Source organism: Onychomys torridus, chromosome 2 (assembly GCF_903995425.1).
Source record: "Onychomys torridus chromosome 2, mOncTor1.1, whole genome shotgun sequence".
NCBI classification, from domain to species: domain Eukaryota; kingdom Metazoa; phylum Chordata; class Mammalia; order Rodentia; family Cricetidae; genus Onychomys; species Onychomys torridus.
Window position 1 is genome coordinate 158499488 of NC_050444.1, and position 21173 is coordinate 158520660.

General features: G+C 42.2%; 1 protein-coding gene across 1 annotated transcript; it reads right to left on the minus strand.

The window, feature by feature from the left end:
• Positions 1–5174: 5174 nt before the first annotated feature.
• Positions 5175–17222, minus strand: LOC118577065 (arylacetamide deacetylase-like 4). Its single transcript, XM_036177068.1, has 4 exons — positions 17055–17222; positions 13061–13277; positions 9510–9573; positions 5175–5949 (listed from the first exon to the last, which is right to left on the minus strand). The coding sequence occupies exons 1-4, from the start codon at positions 17220–17222 to the stop codon at positions 5175–5177; spliced, it is 1224 nt and encodes a 407-aa protein (XP_036032961.1).
• Positions 17223–21173: the final 3951 nt, after the last annotated feature.

Sequence of the window (21173 nt, forward strand, 5' to 3'; positions counted from 1 at the left end):
TACAGCACTCTTCTCCACCCTCCAGCTCTTTATTCTGTATGCATCTTCTTCCAGGAGATTCCATGAGTCTTGACGAGTAAATTAAGAAGACTAGAGTTCCAATAGAAGTGTTGACAGTAGGCTGGGCAGTGGTGGCGCACACCTTTAATCCCAGCACTGGGGAGGCAGAGCCAGGCCGATCTCTGTGAGTTCAAGGGCAGCCTGATCTATAGAGCAAGTTCCAGGACAGGCTCCAAAGCTACACAGAGAAACCCTGCCTTGAAAAATAAACAAACAAAAACAAAAACAAAAAAGAAACAAAGAAATACAGACTGTAAAGAATGTGGCTATGAGTTATCCAGTAGGAACTTAACTGGTGTCTACTTGTAACATATTCTTATCAAATATATGGCTATGGTTATGTTTTTGCCTATGTCCTAAAGATCTAAGCAGTGCTAGATTTAAAAATAATAGACTAGAGCCAGGTGTGGTGGTTCATGACTTTAATCCCAGCATCCAGGAGGCAGAGACAGATGGATCTTTGTGAGTTCAAGGAGAGCTATGTCTACTTAGAGATTTCCAGGCCAGCTAGGGCAACATAATGATTAAAAAATGGACTAACTTGGGGTTGGGGATTTAGCTCAGTGGTAGAGCACCTAGCAAGTGCAAGGCCCTGGGTTCAATCCTTAGCTCCTAAAAAAAAATAGACTAACTTATTTTTAAGACAACATAACATTAAGGGTGTGGTATGGTTATTGCACACTTCTTTTAGCCATGTTTTCAGTAACAAAGTACTAAAGAATAAATATCTTAAAACATGGAATTTGGCCAGGAAAAGTGTTGTCTTTATTGTGGACCAAGAAAGTATTGACAATGAGTTGCTATTGTGAAAGATTTTAGCACTCTCATAGAGAAGCCATACACTGCCCTGGGACCATGAAAAATGTCCCAGCCACTTTCCATCAAATGATTCAGGGTATAAAAATACAAATACATTTGCAAGATGATGATTGAAAAAGATCCAGATAAACAGGTGTCCTACTTGGGAAAAAGCCACTTAATGAAATGTTGCTGATGCAGCTGTCTTGCTATTTGGAGACTAATGTAGCCATGATGCTAGAGAGCCAGCTTATTAAGCTAGCAGCAGAACTCAGCACTATTAGCATGCTGATGATAGTTTTGCAATAACTTAGAATGCAAAAGTTATGGGGACATGAAGGCCTATGTCAACTGTTCATGGAAAAGTGGAAACCTGTGAGGCCGATGTCAGCATCTCTGCAGAATTTCCCCAAGTGGGCTCTATGTAATGCTTTGTGAGCTAAGGCCAAGTTACAATGGAGGCCTTGGAATACTGGAAGTGTTAGGAACACCGGACCTCTGCCATAGAAAACTGCAAACACAGAATGTGGCTACTCCTGAGAGAGACTACATGTGTTGTAAGTGACAAGGCTATAGACACAGGGTGTCCTAAGCCCATGGGGACTCACATAAAAACACTATGTGCCCCTAAGAAGCCAGTAATGAGAACTACGATATTGACTTATATAGTAAACTGCTTACTACACGGCATGAGGACCTGAGTTTAATTCCAAGCAACCATGTGAAAATCCAGGTACAACAGCATGTACCTGTAATCCCAGCACTGGGAAGGCAGAGACAAGGGGTCCTGGGGGCATGCTAGCCAGGCAATCTAGATACATTAGTGAGGTCTAGCCTCAAAAGTTAAGGTGGAGAGCAACTGAGTAAGACATCTGATCTTGACCTTTGTCCTACACACACACACACACACACATACACACACACACACACACACACACACACACATACACACACACACAGTTTTTCTTTAAAAAAAAAAATCCAGTCACCAAAAAAAAAAAAAAAGCCAGTTACAGAGCTCCAGCATTTGGTGATTTGAAGTTTACCCTGCTGGATTTTAGTCTTGCTTTGGTCCAGCATTTCCTTGATGTCTCCACATTCCAACACTTTTAAGTGGGTTTGTTTACTCTGTACCATTGTGTGTTGTAACTACATAACTTTCTTTGATTTTACAGGGTCTCACATCCAAAGGATTGTCTTGAATCTCAATAGAGACAGATTTTTCACTTTTGAACAGTGATGAGATTGTTAAGACTCTGGGTATTTTTAATGCTGACCTAAATATATTTTTCATTCTTTGATGGCCATGAGCCTGTGGGAACTAAAGATGTAATGTTTTGGTTTAAATGTGGAATGTCCCCCACATATTGATGACTTGGGGGCTTGTTCCCATCTTATGGCCCTATGTTTAAAGGCTGGGTGGAATTTAGGAGGCTGAGGTCACTAGGAGAAGGAATTTGAAGATGAAACCCACCTCTGGTTCTGCCTGCTTTCTCTAATTCTTAGCCTACCATGAGACATCTCCACAACATGCTTCCAACCTCTGTGAACTCCACCATGCCTGCCCCACCATGATGTACTGAAATCCCTCCAAACACAAAACCAAAGGAATGGTCCTGAGTTGTTGTGCCAGTGTTCTGTCAGAGTAATACAAAAGTAGCTAATAGCTAGGACTTCTTCTACTTCATTATCTCAATTAACTTCCCCACCCCAGTGCAAGGCACCATTCCTAGTGCTTGATTGTTTTGAGTCAATTTACCCTGATGCTACAAAGCAATACTGTGGCCATGCTCATTCCATAGACATGGAAGGGGATAGCCAAGATGTCAAGCATCGCACAATGAGTGGGAACACAGGGTGTGAGGTCAACTGTCTGGGTCCAGTGTCATCCAGCTGAATCCCATGTCCAGATAGCACACACCTTATAAACACCTCATTGGATTTGGAGATCATTCCTCCTCCTGAACAGATTGCACTCTGTCCACATCATTTTCCCTGTGGCCATCATTGCCATTCCAGTACTTTAAACTGTATTCAACCAAGTGAAGTTTGACAACTTTGGTGGTTTTTTTTTTTTTTTAAATTTGCTTTTGTTATTGCTTCCTAGAGGAAAGGAAATAGAGCTTGTTGTTGAAATTTAACTGACCATAGGTTCTTTGTGGTATTTTACACCTTCTTCCAAGAATTTTTGCTTAAATAAAAATGTAATCCATTAATAACGGGGGGAGGGGGACAAAGAAAAGCTGCTATGAGAATAGGCTGGAAAGAGACTCGATGAGGAGGCAGGTTGGAATGATGTTGGCGGAAAGGAGGATGAGCGCTCGCGGCAAAGAAAAGACTTTTTTTGAAGCCCCAGTTCTCAACATCTCCAAAAAAGGAGTTATCAAAGGATCTGACTAGCAGGTTTTGGTGGGCAACCAAGATTAATAGCAATAGCCTGTATTGTTTTAGGGGACTCTGGGACACTCTTGACCAATAACTCAAGGAAAGAATCCCATTGTATGCAATTCACAAAGAATTAGTGAAAACACTATATTCTTTAAACAGGGGAGTGTAGACAACCCTGCTGTATGAGCAGACAAGCCAGCTGGGCTGTTCTTCCCATCACCTTCTGAAGTAACTTTCTGTATAACATGGTCATAAAGGGCCCCTGTGTCCTTCACTTCTGCTGTTCACATCATTGTGTAATTCCCTTGTGAGGCCAGGACCTCGCTTGTACATGAGAATGGAAAAGATGACAGCATCCATATCTTCACATGGCCATCATCCCTTCACACACATTTGTATGGCCAGTTCATTCCGGTCTGTCTCTGTGTTGCTAGATTTAAGGAAGAAAGTGGCTGTTTGGATAATGTCACACAGAAGATAGTGTATGTTAATATAAAAGGTGAGAGTGATAAGTTCTGATCAAGAGCAAACAAACAATTGATGTTGTCAGTCTACAACCCAAGGGGACTGAATTCTGCCTTACAACTAGACTGAACATGAATAGAGATCCATCTCAGTCAAGGCTCTCAAGAGATGACAACCCACTCCTTATGACAGCTGTGCTGGTGTCATAATCCCCATACTCAGCCAACTCATGTCAAAATCCTGACCTACGGAACTCATGACATAATGAATCTGTATTATGATGCAACACATTTATGTTGGCATTGCTATAAAGAAATAAAATGGCACACCTTCCATCAAAGCTAGGGACACATAACCCATGAATTAAAATATCTGCTGTGCTCCCAGCATCTCAGTTCCATTGTGTGTGCTGATACTGTCCCTAAATTACAAGGATTCAGGACACAGACATCACCTTATTCCTCCATCATTCACATTTGAGGGTACTACAACCAACACAGGGAAGGTTTGCATAAAAGACAGCAACATTATTAATTCAGTATTTTAGACAGAAGTAGGTTTCAGGCTAATTATAATGGGGCTAATTTACAAAACATGGACCTATTAAACAACAACAACTCCCAATATGCAGTGAAGAGGATTCCTTCAAATTCCCTCTCAACAAAGTGAGTGGTGTTGACTAAGCAAGGGCAGGGACCCTTGTAAGGCTGGGAATAACATGTGAGCTTGCCACCTCCCTTACCTGGGGACACACTTTCCATACAGCAGGTGGCCTCCAGCACTCATATCATAGCTGTGGGTCTGAGGATACATATGTCTCATGGTAGACTAGGATCTGAGTTAGGAGTTCCACTGAAAAAATGTGATTCCAGGGAAAAATTCACCCAGTGTTCTTCAATCCCCTTTACTCCTCCCTTATTGCCTCTCCATCCATCTCTGTTTCTTGACTGTCCCACTGTCATCATCCCATAGCTCAGCATAGGATCTTATTAGGAGGGTCTCTATGAACATACATTTGTCAGGACAGGTAGAGACAGTGCAAGTGACGCTGTGACTCTGGGCTCGGGAAAAACAGTAACAAGAAAGACCCTTTCTCTATGCCATCATGGATATGGGTTCAGCAGTGATAATGTGAATAGATGATGGCATTTCTTCTACACAACCTCTAGGTTAAGGCTTTTGGAAAATTTGAAAGACATCTCATTCCACTTTGACATTTATTTCAAGTAAATGAAGCAGTAGAGAGTGTTGCTAGTTGCAACACTGGACATTATTGGTTCTGGAAAGAAACACGGAGACTGGTCTTTCTTGAATACAAAGTCAACAGTTCTTATTTCCACCTAGTCTTTCCCTCTTGGATCATGCATGGCTTCAGTATCTCCTTGCTTAATAAAATAAAACCAAGAAAAGCCCCAGAACAGACAGCTCTTATCTTGTTCCACACTCAAAGTCCAGAGTGACTGTCATATGCCCTTTATATAATTGATGACAGCATTTACAATTTTTATGGAGCAGGGGAAAGAGAAAGGTTGCTTATCAAAAAAAATGATGCATCCGTGAAAGCCATCATCCACGTGGTACCAGGTCACAGGGACACCCTGGTCTTCCAAGCGCTTCTTGTAGAGCAAGGCATCATCACGGAGGGGGTCATTCTCACAGCTCACCAGGAATGCCTGGGGAAGCTGAGCAATGATCTCGTCATCTGCTAGGAGAGGTGAAATTTCTGGATCCAAAACCTGTTTGGTTTCCAGGTAGGCAGCCTCATTGAAAGGACCTGAAAACTCAGGCAGGAGGCTTTTGCTCTTGAACCTTCTGGGGATATTATCAGAACTGAGCCATTTCCTGTACTTCTTCCAGGTGTCTAGGGGAATACAAGTACCATTAAACAGATTATCTTTCCAAGAGAAGTCAATGTCCAGGTATTTACATATAGCCATCCTGAGTATGTCTTTGGTGAGGAATGGAACATTTTGGTTCTGCTGATGTGATGGTAATTGGAAATTGATAACCTGTGTAACTGGAGTAATAAGCACCTGAGCACAGATCTGGGGGAGACTTGGGAGGCTGAGCAAGGCCTGGGTGACAATGGTCACAACCCCACCCCCAATACTTTCTCCACAGACTACCACCCGGGAGGGGTCTACTCCATAGTCTGTTAGGCCCTTCATGAAGTGAATAGAGGCATTCAGGCAATCCTCACTAACAGAAGGATGATGGTGGTCAGGAAGCTTGCGGTACCTAAGAAGAAACAAACAAACACAATGCAGTGATGCACACATGGGTGACTGGAGGCCATTTAAACAGAATCCTCTACTCTCATAGGAAAAAAGAACTTGATTAAATACTCAGAATGACCCTAGCCAGTAAAAATGGCTAGCCTCATTTTTCCTTTGTGGACATGAGAAATCTGCCAGAGTCAGGGAGGCCGGATTCTCCATTCCAACCCACATTTTGCTTCCCATAGATGAGTGAGTCCCACAAAGGATCAGCCAAACTCAAAGCTGTTGCTTTAGGAAATAGGACAACCAACAAAGACCCAGAAAAGGTGATTCCCAGGAGCTCTGTGGTTCCACTGAGACAGGCTAAGAGTTTGGGCTCTCCCAGATGTTTCAGGCATCCATTGAACATTGCCCAAACCATTGCTTGTTAAATTTTATGTTAATGTCATATTAATAATATAAGGTCTTGATGTAAGTGTACCTTCTAATGTTTATTTTCCTGGAAATAAATAGAAGTGTTAGGGGATGGGCAATTGGACTTGATAACTGAGAGTTCTTAGACGCTTCTCCAACGCCCTGGGTGATTTGGCAGAACTGCAGAAGGTCCAGAGGCAAGAGAGCATCATGTGGTGACAACAATGGCAGAGGTACAAAGACCATTGGGCACCTAGGCAGTGGGAATCCCTGGCCTCAGGAAGCAGTCAGAACCCTTAACACAGGAAATGCAAAGTGACCTTGATGGCATCAGAGGTGAAGCTTCAAGAATGGGAGCAGAGAAAGGAAGCAAAGACACATTGGCAACAATAACAGCAGGAAACAACAGCAGGCAGTAGAGGAGCCAGGGGTAGCATTCAATGTTGCCTTAAGCGCCAGGGGTTTTAGACACTCTAGCCTGGGAACTGGAGCATAGGTGTTGCACCTGACTTCACAGATACACACAAGGGCTGTTAACACTCAACACCATTGGGTTAAAGGTCCAATTACTAGAAGCATGCATAAGGACAGTGGCCCCCAAAGTGGTAGTTTCTCTGGTTCATAGTTCTCTGTTGCTACCATTCACTTCAGAAGCCTTGGGCTATGAAGCCATAAAGGACCAGTTAGAAGAGCTCCTCACCTATCCCCAATTTCCCCCTGGTGGAAGAAAGGGACCATAGGGAGATGATTGATACTACCACTTCCTGTCAATAGAGTTGCAGAGACTTCATTTAGAGTCAAGATACCTTGCTTCCAGGAAAACACAGTCAGGAAGGGGAGAGAAAAGGAGCAAAGGGTGCTGCAAGCCGCAGGAAAATGTAATGGAATTCAGCTACTATCGCAAAAGCTACTGCTTGGAAAAGTCAAGGACTTCTCCAAAGGTCCAGCCATGGCTTAGGAAGTCTGGGTGATATTTTAGCTTTTGTATATATATATTAGCTGGTTCCTAGAATGATTTTCATGTGTGCTTCCAAGAACTTCTAATAGTGTATTTATCTAAAATGTGTATCAAGCATCCAAGGCCAAATGAAACAACACCTGTCTCCTAGGTCAGGAGAATAGCTTTATTTCTTGTGTAATTTAGGGTGAGACCCTCCTTCCTTACAAATAGACTCCTAATTTGTTACCTAACCGCTTCTAGGAATGTAGATTGAGCACATAAATTCCCTTTTTGATATACTAACCAATTATTAGCTCTCTATTGTCCCCCTCATTTACCACTTCCCTTTTGGGTTGTAAAAGAAAGCCTGGTGGTCACTGCCTGAGGAAAATTCTTACCTGCCTTTCTGACCCCATAAGAATTCAAGCCTGGTGACCTTGTTCTGTGAGAGGACTGCTACTGCTTGGGTTTATAATGGGATTCCTGAGAACTGAGAGAACGAGGAGACAGAGAAGAGAAAAGAGAATGGAAGAACTAGATGGGTAAGAACTGGAGAGGAATGAGCTGAGACAGGGAAGAACTAGATTGAAGGGCTAGAAGAGAGTACTAGAGGAATGAGATGGAAGATGAGGAAGAGCCAGATGGGGAAGAACAAGATGAGGAAGGAGATAAGAGAGGAGTTAAGATGGGAAAGAACTAGATGGATAAGAACCTAGATGGAGCAGAACTAAGATGAGAGAATTAAGTTAGAATTTACAGCAGATAAATGTAGAGAGAAATCAAGGAAGAAAGGAGCTAGGCATGAGAGCAGAATAGAAGCTTGTAGAGAGAGAATCGACACAGAATAATAAAGTGTATGGACTAAGGAGTTTCGTGTACATAGATTCATTTCCTGTCATCAAAGATTAAATTATCAGCTGGTTTTAGATTCTTCCCGGACCCTGGGAGGGGACTATCAAGGGGCTGAACCTCCATAGTCACCAATAAAAGGGGAGCTATCTTCTCTAGCAGAGCATCTCCACTCTCCATTCTAGAATAGCTTCTCTGGACCATGAGTCAGAACTCTGTAAGTATCTAGAATGCCACACTAAGAAATTTCCTTCAAGATTTCAGAGCAGGTGCTTGCATACTTTTCTGCAGCTCCATTCAAGGGATCTCAGAGACGTAGGGTTCCATATTGGAAGCTCAGACACTGTGGCAACCAGGTAGAAGGAAGTCTCTGGAGAATGGAAAGATGTTACCCTCCTTATGCCACCAGAGAGGAACAAAGATGTCAAGTGATTTGCTCTAGTCACCCAATTTCAGTGTATACCCATCCTGGTTGATGTCAAGGTCTGAGGGGGCCCCTGAAGTGATAGCCATTGAAACAGCAGAATCTAACAGGGTAGTTTTCAGTTTCTCTCACTTAGTCCTTTAAATTGTCCTATGGACTCTGTTCTCAAACTATGAAGAAGAGTCCCCTGTGTCCTTCATCCTTTCAAGGACCTCTTTATTTTCAAAAGACCAGACTTGAGTCCTAAGTCATGTTCTACATTGGTTCAAAGTGGTTTGTAGTTGGTTGTCCATGAGTATTCATTCTATTGTTGCAACAAACACCAGAACCATCAGCCAACAATATTCATGACTTCAATTGACTTGACCATCAGCCAACACTGATTGTACCACTGTATCCAAAGTCAACATCATCCCACCAAATGAAGAGACATTTTGAGTTCAATATCTGTCATCTCTTCTTTTGCTCTCTATTTTCAATTTCCTCTCTCTCTCTCTCTCTCTCTCTCTCTCTCTCTCTCTCTCTCTCTGTGTGTGTGTGTGTGTGTGTGTGTGTGTGTGTGTGTGTGTGTGTGTGTCCTAGAAAGCATTCTTTTGGCTTTAATTAATTTAATTCCACAAAGAGGACATAAAGAGTCTTTTCTAATGTTACACTATCTGGGTCCCTTCACATCATGGTGTGCTCTTCCTAGTCTTCTGCTGTATGACTCTATGTTGTTCCATAGGAAACCAGTACTCTGTAATATTGTGTTCTCTCTGTCACAGTTTACCAATGTACTTCCCAGGAATTGATATATTTCTAGACTTTTACTGTTTTGAAAGTGCTGTAGCTTTGTTCATGGGAACATGTACAAGAGGTCAGGACCCCTTTCCTTGGCCTAGAGTCACCAAAATCTGTGCCCCCAAAATGCACTCTCACACAGATAAACCATTAAATATCTCAGGCCACTCACCCCACTGATAGCACCACTGAATCCGTCTCCTGGGCCAGGAAGCTGCACAGGTTGTGGTAACTGTCTGTAAGAGGAAACCAGGTGCTAATCAGTGTGACAAGAGCTCAGCACTTCCCACTACAGTCCCAGAAATAGCAGCTGTCATGATAGATACAATGATAAGGTCTGCTTTATGTCCCTATTCTTGATTTCTCTGAGGTGATCTTGCCATCTCTGTGAGGACAAGGCCAGACATCATTTCCAAACCTCTGAATATCAAGATTTAGTTGGAACTTACAGTTCACTTTCTATAGCATTGAATTTTATACAGGATGGGTAAACTAGGGACTTAGACTGATTGGAGATCTGAAATGGACATCACTAAGGCTACTTGTGCTTGCAGAAGTGTTAATAGACTCATAGATTTGCATTCATGAAGAGGTAAAGGATGACCAGATGAGATGTTTATACTAGTAGACAGTCCCATTAAGATTAGCACACAGTTGATCACATCCAGTTTGGGTCACAGAAACTGGTTGAAGTTGGGACAGGGGTCTGGGTACTACTCTTACTTATCATATCTCAGGAGCATCTCTGGGGAGAAGATTCAGTTACCAAAATTTATTTTTTCTATTTTCTTAATGAATATCCCTGAAGATTTTTTTTATCTCATTTTAGTTTTATTTTATTTGTTACATTGTTGCTTAATTGGTTGGTTGGTTTAGTTTTTATGTGTCCATGTCCTTACTATACAACCCAGGTAGACCTCAAATTTCTGATCCCTTTGCCTTGATTCCTAGGTACTGGATTAACAGAGTGTAATATCTCCTGTCCAGACAAGTACTTGGATTTTCTAAGTTAAGCCAGTCAGAGATTTGCTATGTAGGTACATGCACCATGGACATTGTAGATGTCCTCAGTAACTTTAAATGGCGATTTAATGAAGCCTAGAGTCACCTAAGAAAAAAGTCTCCAACGGAAGGATTGCCCAGATCAAATTTGCCTATGAGCATGTCTGCGGGGAATTTCCTTGTTTCTTAATTATTATAGGGAACCTAGCCCACTGTAGGCAGAGCCATTCCCTGGGTAGGCGGTCCTCGATGACATAAGCATAGGTCTGAGACGGAGTTAACAGGCAGTGCTCAACTATGGCTTCTGTTTGGTTTCTGCCCTGACTTCCCTCAGTGATGGAGTGTAACCTGAAAGATGAAATAAACCCTTTCTTCTCCTAAGTCACTTTTGGTTATGTGTTTGTCATAGCAGCAGAGTGAAACTTGCTTCTATGGACAAATATGTTATGTCGCTCCACTGCTAACGGTCAGGTGGGAAAGGGCGTAGGGGTGCTGTGGGATGGTCTTTCTGTATGCTGTGAATATGTGTTGCTGCCATTGGTTAATAAAGAAGCTACTCTGGCCTAGGGCAAGACAGATTATAGCCAGGTGGGAAATCCAAAGAAAGAGACAGAGAGAAGAAGGATGGAGTCAGGGAGATGCCATCCAGCCACCCAAGGAGCAAGATGCCAGTAGACTGGTAATGCCATGGCCACATGGCAAGACATAAATTAATAGAAATGGGTTAATTTAAGATGTAATAGCTAGCTAGCTAGCAATAAGCCTGAACCATAGACCAAACAGTTTGTAATTAATATTAAGCCTCTGAATGATTATTTTAAAAGCAGCTGTGGAACTGCAGGACCTGGATGAGAGAGAGAAAACTGTCTAGCTACACAGGGGAGAGGAACAAAAGAACAAACCCTGAGGCTAACACATAGGGTGGTCTTAGCTGAGTGAGGTGGTCAGCTTCTATATCCAAAATTGGACTGAAAAGCTTACATTTTGTGTCTGTTGACGATGATGAAACATACAAGGGAAGTCCCTAATCTTTGACTCCTGATTGGTGAAAACTGTAACTGTAACTTGGCAACAAGCGTTTGTGGGTTTTGTGCTTATAAACCCCTTCTGCCCCTGTTTGGGGCTACCAGGAGATATAAGGCTCCCGAGACCTTGTTCTGCAGCCCTGACCAATCAGAAACCCCATTTATGTAGTGCTTTATTAAAGACTTTGAAACCCACAACTCTTCTCTCTCCTTCCTCATGGCGCACAATGGACATAGGTGTAATGAAAGTTCAAATATGCTGTTTCCAACTTGCACAAGCCACTCAGCCCTCAGCACCTGCCCTCGTATGAATTTAGATGTACAGCTCCTTATAGGTTTATTTATTTATTTATTTATTTATTTATTTAGTATCAGAACTTTCTAAAAATATGGCATTTATAAGCAATATTATTTGTGTTGATGACTGAGTTTCTGGAGTCCTTTGTTTTGGATCCTGAGACCCAGTCTTTACTCACCTCATCCAGGTCCTCAACCTATCACACATTGCCTTTCCCCAACTCAGAAGAACTGCCTCCTCCCATCTCTTGGTCCTGGCCTTAAATCTCACCTTCTTGGAGGGACCGTCTGATCAGAAAAACTGAGGTACTGTTACTCTAAATCACTCTCTGTTCCATCCCTGTGTTATCCACATCTGAAACCACTTCCGTATTTGTGTTCTCCCATGTGGTCTAGCTTCCCCGCTTGATGTACAGACCCTTAAGTTTGTGGATTGGTTCTTTCTTGTCTTCCAGTGCCTGGAGAGGATCTGGGGCAGTAGCTGTTCAGTAAATATCTGTTGAGCCATTCCTGCTTAAGATTTGGAAATGTCATTATCCTGCAGTAGAGGATGGCAGCTTGGGGAAGAAGGTCTTAGAGGTCGATGACAGTAGGGAGTGAATAAGGACAGTAACATTCTGGACAAGGGAGGGTAGGTACTACAGGCAAGATACACTCATAGTTCACTTATGAATGAGAAAAGGCACCTTGGTAACATCTTCAAAACTGCTATGGCTATCCAAATCACCAGAAGGTAGTAAGTAACCCTAATCCCAGGAGTGATGTCTTTTGTGTCTGCATAAGTGACAAGTACAGAAGAACATGTGAGCAGCCCAAGATGCCTGCTATGTCACAGGCTACAGCACAGCAAGGGTAAAGGGAGACACAAGTGGCTAGGCTGGAGATGTGGTAAGGACTCGGGGGAGGCTGAAGTGCACCAGTGATAAGCACTGGGTTCCTCTGGTGGGGAGAGATGATAAAGCTGAAGGATGATAATTGTAGCAAGGAAACAACTTTTGGATACAGAGATGATGTAGTGATCAAGAATGGATGGGTTTTCAGCACAGTGATCCAGCTGAGCTGAGGAAAGCACATGGACTTAGGGTCATTATGGGGTAGATAGGAATAGCCAGTGCTTTGAGTGGGAAGGAAAGAGAGGTATCACACCTAGTTTGAGGAGAGTTTCAGTGGACATTGCTACCTGAACCTGAACTAAGACTAATATATTATACAGGAAACATTGCTATAGGGACTTCAACCTCATTGAATGATATGATTTCCAAGCCTTCAATCCATTCTCCCTAAAAGCTCCAACTTCTACTTGCTTTGACTCCCTCCTAAGAGATCCTCATAAGAATGTATGCAAGACTCCAACTATCATGAAGAACTTCTTCTCCCACCCAATACAGAAGCTACTCACCCAGACTACCACATATGGCTCCTCCTCCATGGTAGAAAATGATGCCTCGCAGGAGTTTGGAGGACACTGCCTTGGGTTGGAACAGTCTCACAGGGATTTCCCCAAAGTGCATGTTGGTCACCACTAAATTATGGTTCTTCTTTATGACTATTAAGTCCTGAAAAATCTGGATGAACTTGATCATGGAGCAAATCCTCAGCTTCTCTAATATATTTCCCTATAGGAGCCAAAAAGAAGAAGAATATGAGGAAGGAAAAGAAAAATGAGGAGGAGAAAAAGAAAAGCGAGGCATAGGAGGCTATAAGGTAAACATGTAGATGCTGCTGCCACTTAGCATTGCTAAAATGAGTTCATCGTTTCTCTTTTGACTTATGCACACACAATGGACTCATGTATCTACAACTGGCTGTAGGTTCGTTCTGCTTAGGGAGAAGGTGAGTTTTCAGAGTTTCTACCTAAAACATCTAGGTTAGATAATGATATGGTTGTGATTTGATTATTTGTTTCAACCAAAATTCATGTTGAAATTTTACTGTCATTGTGTTGAGATGGCCTTTTCACAAGACAGATAAATAGATCAATGGAATAGAATGGAAGACCCAAATATAACCCCACATGGTCACAGCCACCTGATTTTCAACAAAAGTGACAAAAAACAGAAAGGAGAGCTTCTGTGAAATAATCCTCTTGTACGCTGTAAAGATTTGTCACTCGAATTGGTGTAGTAAAATGCTGATTGGCCAGTAGCCATGCAGGAAGTATAGGCAGGAGGACCAAACTAAGAATGCTGGGAAGGACAAGGGTGGAGTCAGGAGTCACCAGCCAGATGCAGAGGAAGAAAATAAGAATGCCATATTGAGAAAAGATACCAAGCCACATGGCTAAACAGAGATAAGAAGTATGGGTTAATTTAAGTGTAATAGCTAGTTAGTAATAAACCTGAGCAACTGGCTGAGAATTTATAAGTAATATAAGCCTCAAAGTGGGTATTCAGGAACTGGCAGGCCAGAGAGAACTGTCCAACTATAGAGAGCCTCTTCAACAAATGCATCTGGGAAAATTAAATATTCTCATGTTAATGGATGGTCCTAGATTCCTATCTCACCTTGCATAAAAATCAACTCCAAATGGATCAAAGACTGAATTTTAGGACCCAAAATTCTAGAAATACTAGAAGGAACAGTGAGGGGAATACTTCAAGATATAGTCATAGGTCAAGACTTCTTGCATAATATTCCAGTTTCTCTGGAAATAAGGCCAACTATTGACAAATGGGTACTCAAGAAATCAAAAGACTTCCAGACACAAAGGAAAGTTTTAATTAAGTGTAGACTCAACCTATAGAATGGAAAAAGAAAGTCTTTGCTGGTGATGCCTCTGATGAAAAATTAAATATCTATTATGCATAGATAGATAGATAGATAGATAGATAGATAGATAGATAGATAGATATCACTCCAAAAACTAAAAAGAAGAGATCAAACCACCCAATCAATAAGTGGGCTAATAAAATGAATAGGTCACAAAAGATAGAGTACAAATGAGCAATAAACATATGGTCCTATTTTCCTCTTGTTGCTGTGACAAGCCACCTGACCACAAGGAACTTCAGGGAGGAAGGGTTTACTTGGCTTATAGGCTATTGTTCATCATCAAGGGAAGCCAAGGCAGGAACTCAAGACATTTACCTGGAGGCGGGAATTAAAGCAAAAACCATGGAGGAAAACTGCTTACTGGCTTGCTCCCTGCCTTGTTTGCTCAGCTGCCTACTCAGTGGACTGGCTCTTCCCACATTGTTTAAAAGACAAGTCTTTGGTATTAGATAACCATGAGAAATTATAAAATTATAATCTCAAAAAATAAAAAAATATTTTTAAAAATATCTATCTTTTAAGTGGTGATTAAATGATACCCTCATGTGTAGATAAAAGCCAAGATGGATGGAGTGAAAGAGGCTCCCAGGAGCTGAGTTCTTGGTTGAAAAACTAGAAAGAGCTTGTGTCTGGAGCAAAACCCATTAGATACATCATAGCATTACACTGTTTTGTGTGGGCTTGATTTTCCCAAAACAGAATTCACATTTCCCATAGCTGTGAGCTAGGTGTGATGCTGTAGAAGAGAAACACTATAGTTTGGAAAGAGTACAGATTTTCTGGGGAACTTAGCAATCTGAGGCCCTCATTTGCCATTCCAGGACTCTAAACTATCCTGTAATTCCATGCAATCCATGGTCTTGAAACAGCTTGACCTCTAGGAAAGTACTTACAGATAAAAATGAACAAGGGTTGAGGCCAGGAGCTTTCAATAATTGTATTGAACAAGGCTTACTCATTCTTCTAGGTGTGGCCTATTGTGGAGAAAAATCTCTCAACAACACAGGAATACGTTGCTTTTATAAGTCATATATAAAAAGTCACTTATTGCTCCTTATCATATGCCATGCAATATGTCTATTAACTTCACAAGACAGAGAATGTTCCTGGCCTTGAGGACGAAGATTCTTACATGCACAGAGGTTAAGCCAAGGGCCCTTGCAGCCAGTGAGAGCAGAACAGAGACACTTATCAGGTAGCCTGGCTGCAGCTGCTTCTCACCTTTCTTTTCCCTACCTCCTCAATTGTAGCTGCCTTCTGACATAATCGCTCATGAACTGTCTGGCCTCTACAGGTCTTTACCAAGGTTGGGACATCAAGTTTATTCAAACTGCCTCCTTCCCACACAAGGCCAAACTTTCTTTCCAAACCTACTGTACCTGTGGACAGGCCCTTTTCCCTATCCTCAATCAGCAACAAAGGCAAGTTCAGAATCCAGCCACCCAGTACAGTTAAAGCTATGCATCATCACATGGATGATTTGATCAGCAAAGGGTACCTGCCCTCTGCTCAGAACTATGCCAAGATATAGTCTGTGGCTTCAAAGTGTTCACAATCATGCAACAAAACATCTAGAAAGAAATAAGTGGAAGGAAGTAGAGGACTGTTGTTGAAGGAGGTGTCAGACCTGTTGGCCCATGGGTCTATCATGAGTAGAACCTGGGTGTGAAATTACTGTTCAGTCCTCAGAAAACAGTCTGGTAGATAAGTGGTGATACCTGCCTCCAATCCTAGCCCTCAAGAGGTGGGAGCCAAAAGATAACCACTTCAAAATCATGAAATTTTTATCTCAAAAAATTAAAAAGAAAAGAAGAGCCATGATGTAGCTAAGTGGATATAGTGCTGACATAGCATGCATGAAGCCCTGGTTTGGTCCTCAGAATTGCATAAACCAAGCATGATAGTGTACACCTCTAACCCAGGCACTTGTAGGGTAGCAGTGGGACAATTGGGAGCCTCATACCATTGGCCACAGGGTGAGTTCAAGGCCATCCTGAGCTCAGTGAGATACTGTCCTTTTTTTTTTTTTTTACAGTAAGAACAAAGACAAGGGGCAGGCAGGCAGGAAGGGACATAAAGAGAGCAAGAAAGAGAAAGGGAAGGAGGGAGAGAGAGAGACAAATACAATGTTTCTGTGTTTCTAAGATAAAACAATCTAGGCACCTCAGTCATGGAGAAATGTATAGAGGGAAAAATAAAAGAAGAAAGGCAAGGTACACAGATGAACCCTGTTGTTTTTATATAAATGTATATCTTATGATTTTACTAATAAAGACTAGGAAGTCAGGCTGGGGTAAAAACCTGCTAGTTCAGAGAGGTTGAGGAGCAATTAACTGACCTTCTTCCTTCTCTGGCATCTCAAAAAGGGAGCTCTTTTTCACTGTTCCAATCCAAAATGGACAACCAAACTCTAAGTCCCTCCCTTCTATTTCCTGTGGTTTTTCTCTACTCATCTTCCTGACTTCCTCTTTACTCTCTATGGCTACTTCCTGTCAACTAGTTGCTAGCTTAGCCTCTGGACCTCAGGTTTTAATTTAATTAACACAATCTCTAGGTTCACACTGTGATCAAATATCCCACAACAAGACCCTGAAAACTCCTTCCCCCAAAAGCAGACTCACCAGAGCAATTAAGTACAGCATCGCACAATGCAGAAACCTGAACTTGACTGGATGCTCCAAGGCAGAGGGGATTTCCACAGTGAGAAAGTGCTGAATGACAACCCATATGAAGACTCCAAGGTAAAAGGCAGACAGGCTTACTAGCAGCATCAGCCACAGGATAGTCATGGTCCCACGGCCCCAAGAAACTGACGTCTGAGGCCCTGAGAAGCAGTTATTCCAAAGATCTTCCTTGGGAACAACTGATCCAGTTTTATGGCCTACCACCTCCACTAACTCCTTTCAGACTGCATCTGACTCAGTGGCCTGATCTAGCCTCTGGGATATCACCACAGGTCAACAGGATCCAGAGAAACCTGCTTCCCAAGGAACAAGAAAGCTGACCTGGATGACCAAGGTAGTTTGAAAGACAGGATTACAAAGATGAACTAGACAGGAGCTTTCATGGCATATATCTGCTGGGTCACAGAGGGAGAGGTCTTACATGAGCATAGACTCCCTTGGCCTGACCCTTCACTGAGGAGACATGAACCCCTTCTGCACCAGTTTGGTTAAGAAATATGAAGTCATCCAGTTTGTAAATAGTTGCTAAACTGCTATCAGAACCCAGTCTTTTCTCATTTCTGACTATATGGCCTTGGACAGGCTCTCTGCTCTCTGCATGCGTAAGGTAGAGGAGCCCAGAGGTAGGTGAACTGTTTCCAGGCCAAGCTCAGGTATAATTGCAGGTACCAGGGATGCTGACACTTGAGCAGCAATGGATAGCTTATTCTAAGTCTAGGGAAAATGTGATAGGAAAAACACATAAAATATTATTTCAATGTGTGTTTTTAATTGTCATTTAAAAGCACAAAACAGGCTGACACAGTAAGTTAAAGCGCTTGCCATCAAGCATAATGATCTGAGGTCAATCCCCAGGATCTGTAATATGGAGGAAGAAAACTCTACTATCACACATTGTAATCTGACCCCACCCCACACCATTACATATGTGTGCCTATACACATGCACACATACACACAATATAATATATATAAGTAAATTAATATAATAACAATTTTAGTACATAACAAAATTTACTGTCAGAGCCATTTCTTTTTTTTTTTACATACCAACCACAGACCCCCCTTTTTCTCTCCTCCCTCTCCCCCCCAAGGCTACCTCCCCAACTCACCCCCTATTGCCTCCTCCAAAAAGATAAGGCCTTCCATGGGGAGTCAGCAGAGCCTGGTACATTCAGCTGAGGCAGGTCCAAGCCCCTCCTCCCACACCAAGGCTGTGCATGGTGTCCCACTATAGGTAGTGGGCTCCAAAAAGCCAGCTCATGCACCAGGGATAGTCTCTTAAGCAGACCAAGCTACACAACTGTCTCACTTATGCAGAGAGCCCAGTCTAGTCCCATGGAGGCTTCACAGCTGTTGGTCTAAAGTTCATGAGATTCCATTAGCTTGGTTTGGTTCTCTCTGTAGGTTTCCCCCATCATGATCTTGATGCCCCTTGCTCATAGAATCCCTCTTCCCTCTCTTCAACAGGACCCCTGGAGCTCAGCCTGGTGATTGGCTGTGGATCTCTGCATTGCTTCCATCAGTTACTGGATGAAGGCTCTATAATGACATGGTATTCACAAATCTGATTACAGGGGTAGGCCAGCTCAGGTGCCTTCTCCACTATTGCTAGTCATCTAAGCTGGGATCATCCTTGTGGGTTCCTGGGAACTTCCCTAGCACCATATTTCTTCCTATCCCCATGATGTCTCCCTCTATCAAGATATCTCTGTCATTGCTCTCCACTCTATCCCTGCTTCAGCTTGACCATCCTGTTCCCTTTATGTTCTCATCACCCATCTGTCAGAGCCATTTCTAAGTGTACAGTGCAGCTGAGTTAAGTGAATGTGTCACATACAGTAGATCTCTTACAACAAAAAATCTACATCCTTTGATTCCATCCTTCCCAATGACCAGACAAACTCAACTCTACTCTGTAAGAGTCTGGCTACCTTGGATACCTGCATAGATGGGCCAATGCAAGACTCACTTTTTGTAATGAACTTAGTCAAATTAACATATTTTCTCAACTTTATCAGTACTGCAGTGGACAACAATATTTTTTAAAAAAATAATAGTCCACCTCCAAGGCACTAGTGACCACCAGAGCCATATGCCTCTCACATACACTGATTGGGAAGAGATAAGGCCCTAAACACCAGACTGAACAGCCTAGTTCTCTAACCCCTAGCCCTCAGGAACACATTCCATGCCCCTCTCCCTCAGCCATTGTTGTGGTAGTATTGTGTTCCCCGAAATATTGTGCAGGCTAATAAACTTATCTGGGGTCAGAGAAGAGGATGGCCACAATACTAAACATGAGGATAGGCAGTGGTAGCACACGCCTTTAATCCTAGCATTCCAGAGGCAGAAATCCATCTGTTCAAGGATATAGCCAAGCATGGTAACTCATGCTTTTAATCCCAGAAAGCAAGCCTTTAATCCCAGGGAGTGATGGTAGAAAACAGAAAGATATGTAAGGCATGAGGACCAGAAACTAAAAGCATTTGGCTGGATAAGCATTTTGGCTGGTTAAGCTTTTAGGCTTTGGAGCAGCAACAGTTCAGCTGAGAGTCATTCGGATGAGGACACAGAGGCTTCCAGCCTGAGGAAACAGGATCAGTTAAGGAACTGGCGAGGTAAGGTAGCTGTGGCTTGTTCTGCTTCTCTGATCTTCCAGCATTCACCCCACTAACTGGCCTCAGGTTTGATTTTATTAATAAGACTCTTTAGGATTCCTGTTACACATTGTAGCCCTAAAGACCAGGCAGCCACCTCATCCCCTGCCCCCTTGACAACCATCCTCTGCAGACCAGTGACTACCAGAGCCTTATGCTCCCCCTGCACCAACTGGGAAGAAAAGCAACCACAGGAGTCACAGGCCCCACCTGCACCAATTGCAAGAAGAGTGACCTGGAATGCTGCATGTATGGATTAAAGGAAGAAATAGGTAGATGGCAATGTAAGTACACATTAAACAACACAAAGAGCAATATGGCACCAACAGTACCTAGTGTTCCTACAGCAGCAGGACCTGAACATCCAGAAGAAATTACTTTAAAACAACTTTATGAAGATGATAGAGGCCATAAAAAAGGAAATGAAAAAATTCCCTTAAAGAAATAGAGGAAAAGACAAACAAAAAATTAGAGGAAATCAAGAAATCCCTTAAAGAAATCCAAGAATCCCAAGGGAAAAAAATCAAACCAGTGAAGGAAACAGTTCAAGACTTTAAATATGATAGAGGCACTAAAGAAAGTACAAACTGAGGGAATTCAGGAAAAGAAAAATCTGAGTAAACAAAGAAACTACAGAGGCAAGTGTAACCAACAGAATACAAGAAATGGAAGAGAAAAATCTCAGGCATTGAGGATACCATAGAGGAAATAGATTCATCAGTCAAAAAAATGTTAAATCCAGCAAATATTTAACACAAAACCCCCAGGAAATCTGGGACAACCTGTAAAGACTAAACCTAAAGAAATAGGGATAGAAGGAGAAAAACTCCAGCTCAAAGGCACAAAAAATATATTGAACAAAATCACAGAAGAAAACTTTCCCAACCTAAAGAGAGACATGCCTATGAAGGTACAAAAAGCTTACAGAACACCAAATAGACTGGACCACAAAAAAATAGCCACATAATAGTCAAAACACTAAACATACAGAATAAAGAAAAAATATTAAGAGCAGCAAAGGAAAAATGTCAAGTAACATATAAAGGCAGACCTATTAGAATTACACTCAACTTCTCAATGGAAACTCTGAAAGCCAGAAGGTCTTAGACAGATACTAAGAGACCACGGATACCAGCCCAACTATTATACCCAGCAAATCCTTCAATCACTATAGATGGAGAAAACAAGATAACCCATGATTAAAAAAAAAACAAACCTGTTTTTTGAATCTTAGATGGTCATTTAATAAAAAAAAAAAAAACAGAGGCAGATATCAGGATGAAAGCTGAAAGATCAGAGAAGCAGATCAGCTAGCCACTAGTTCTTACCTCTACAAAATCCTCAGCTTAAAGAGAGTGAGTTCCTATTTCCCCACACCTTATATACTTTTCTCTGCC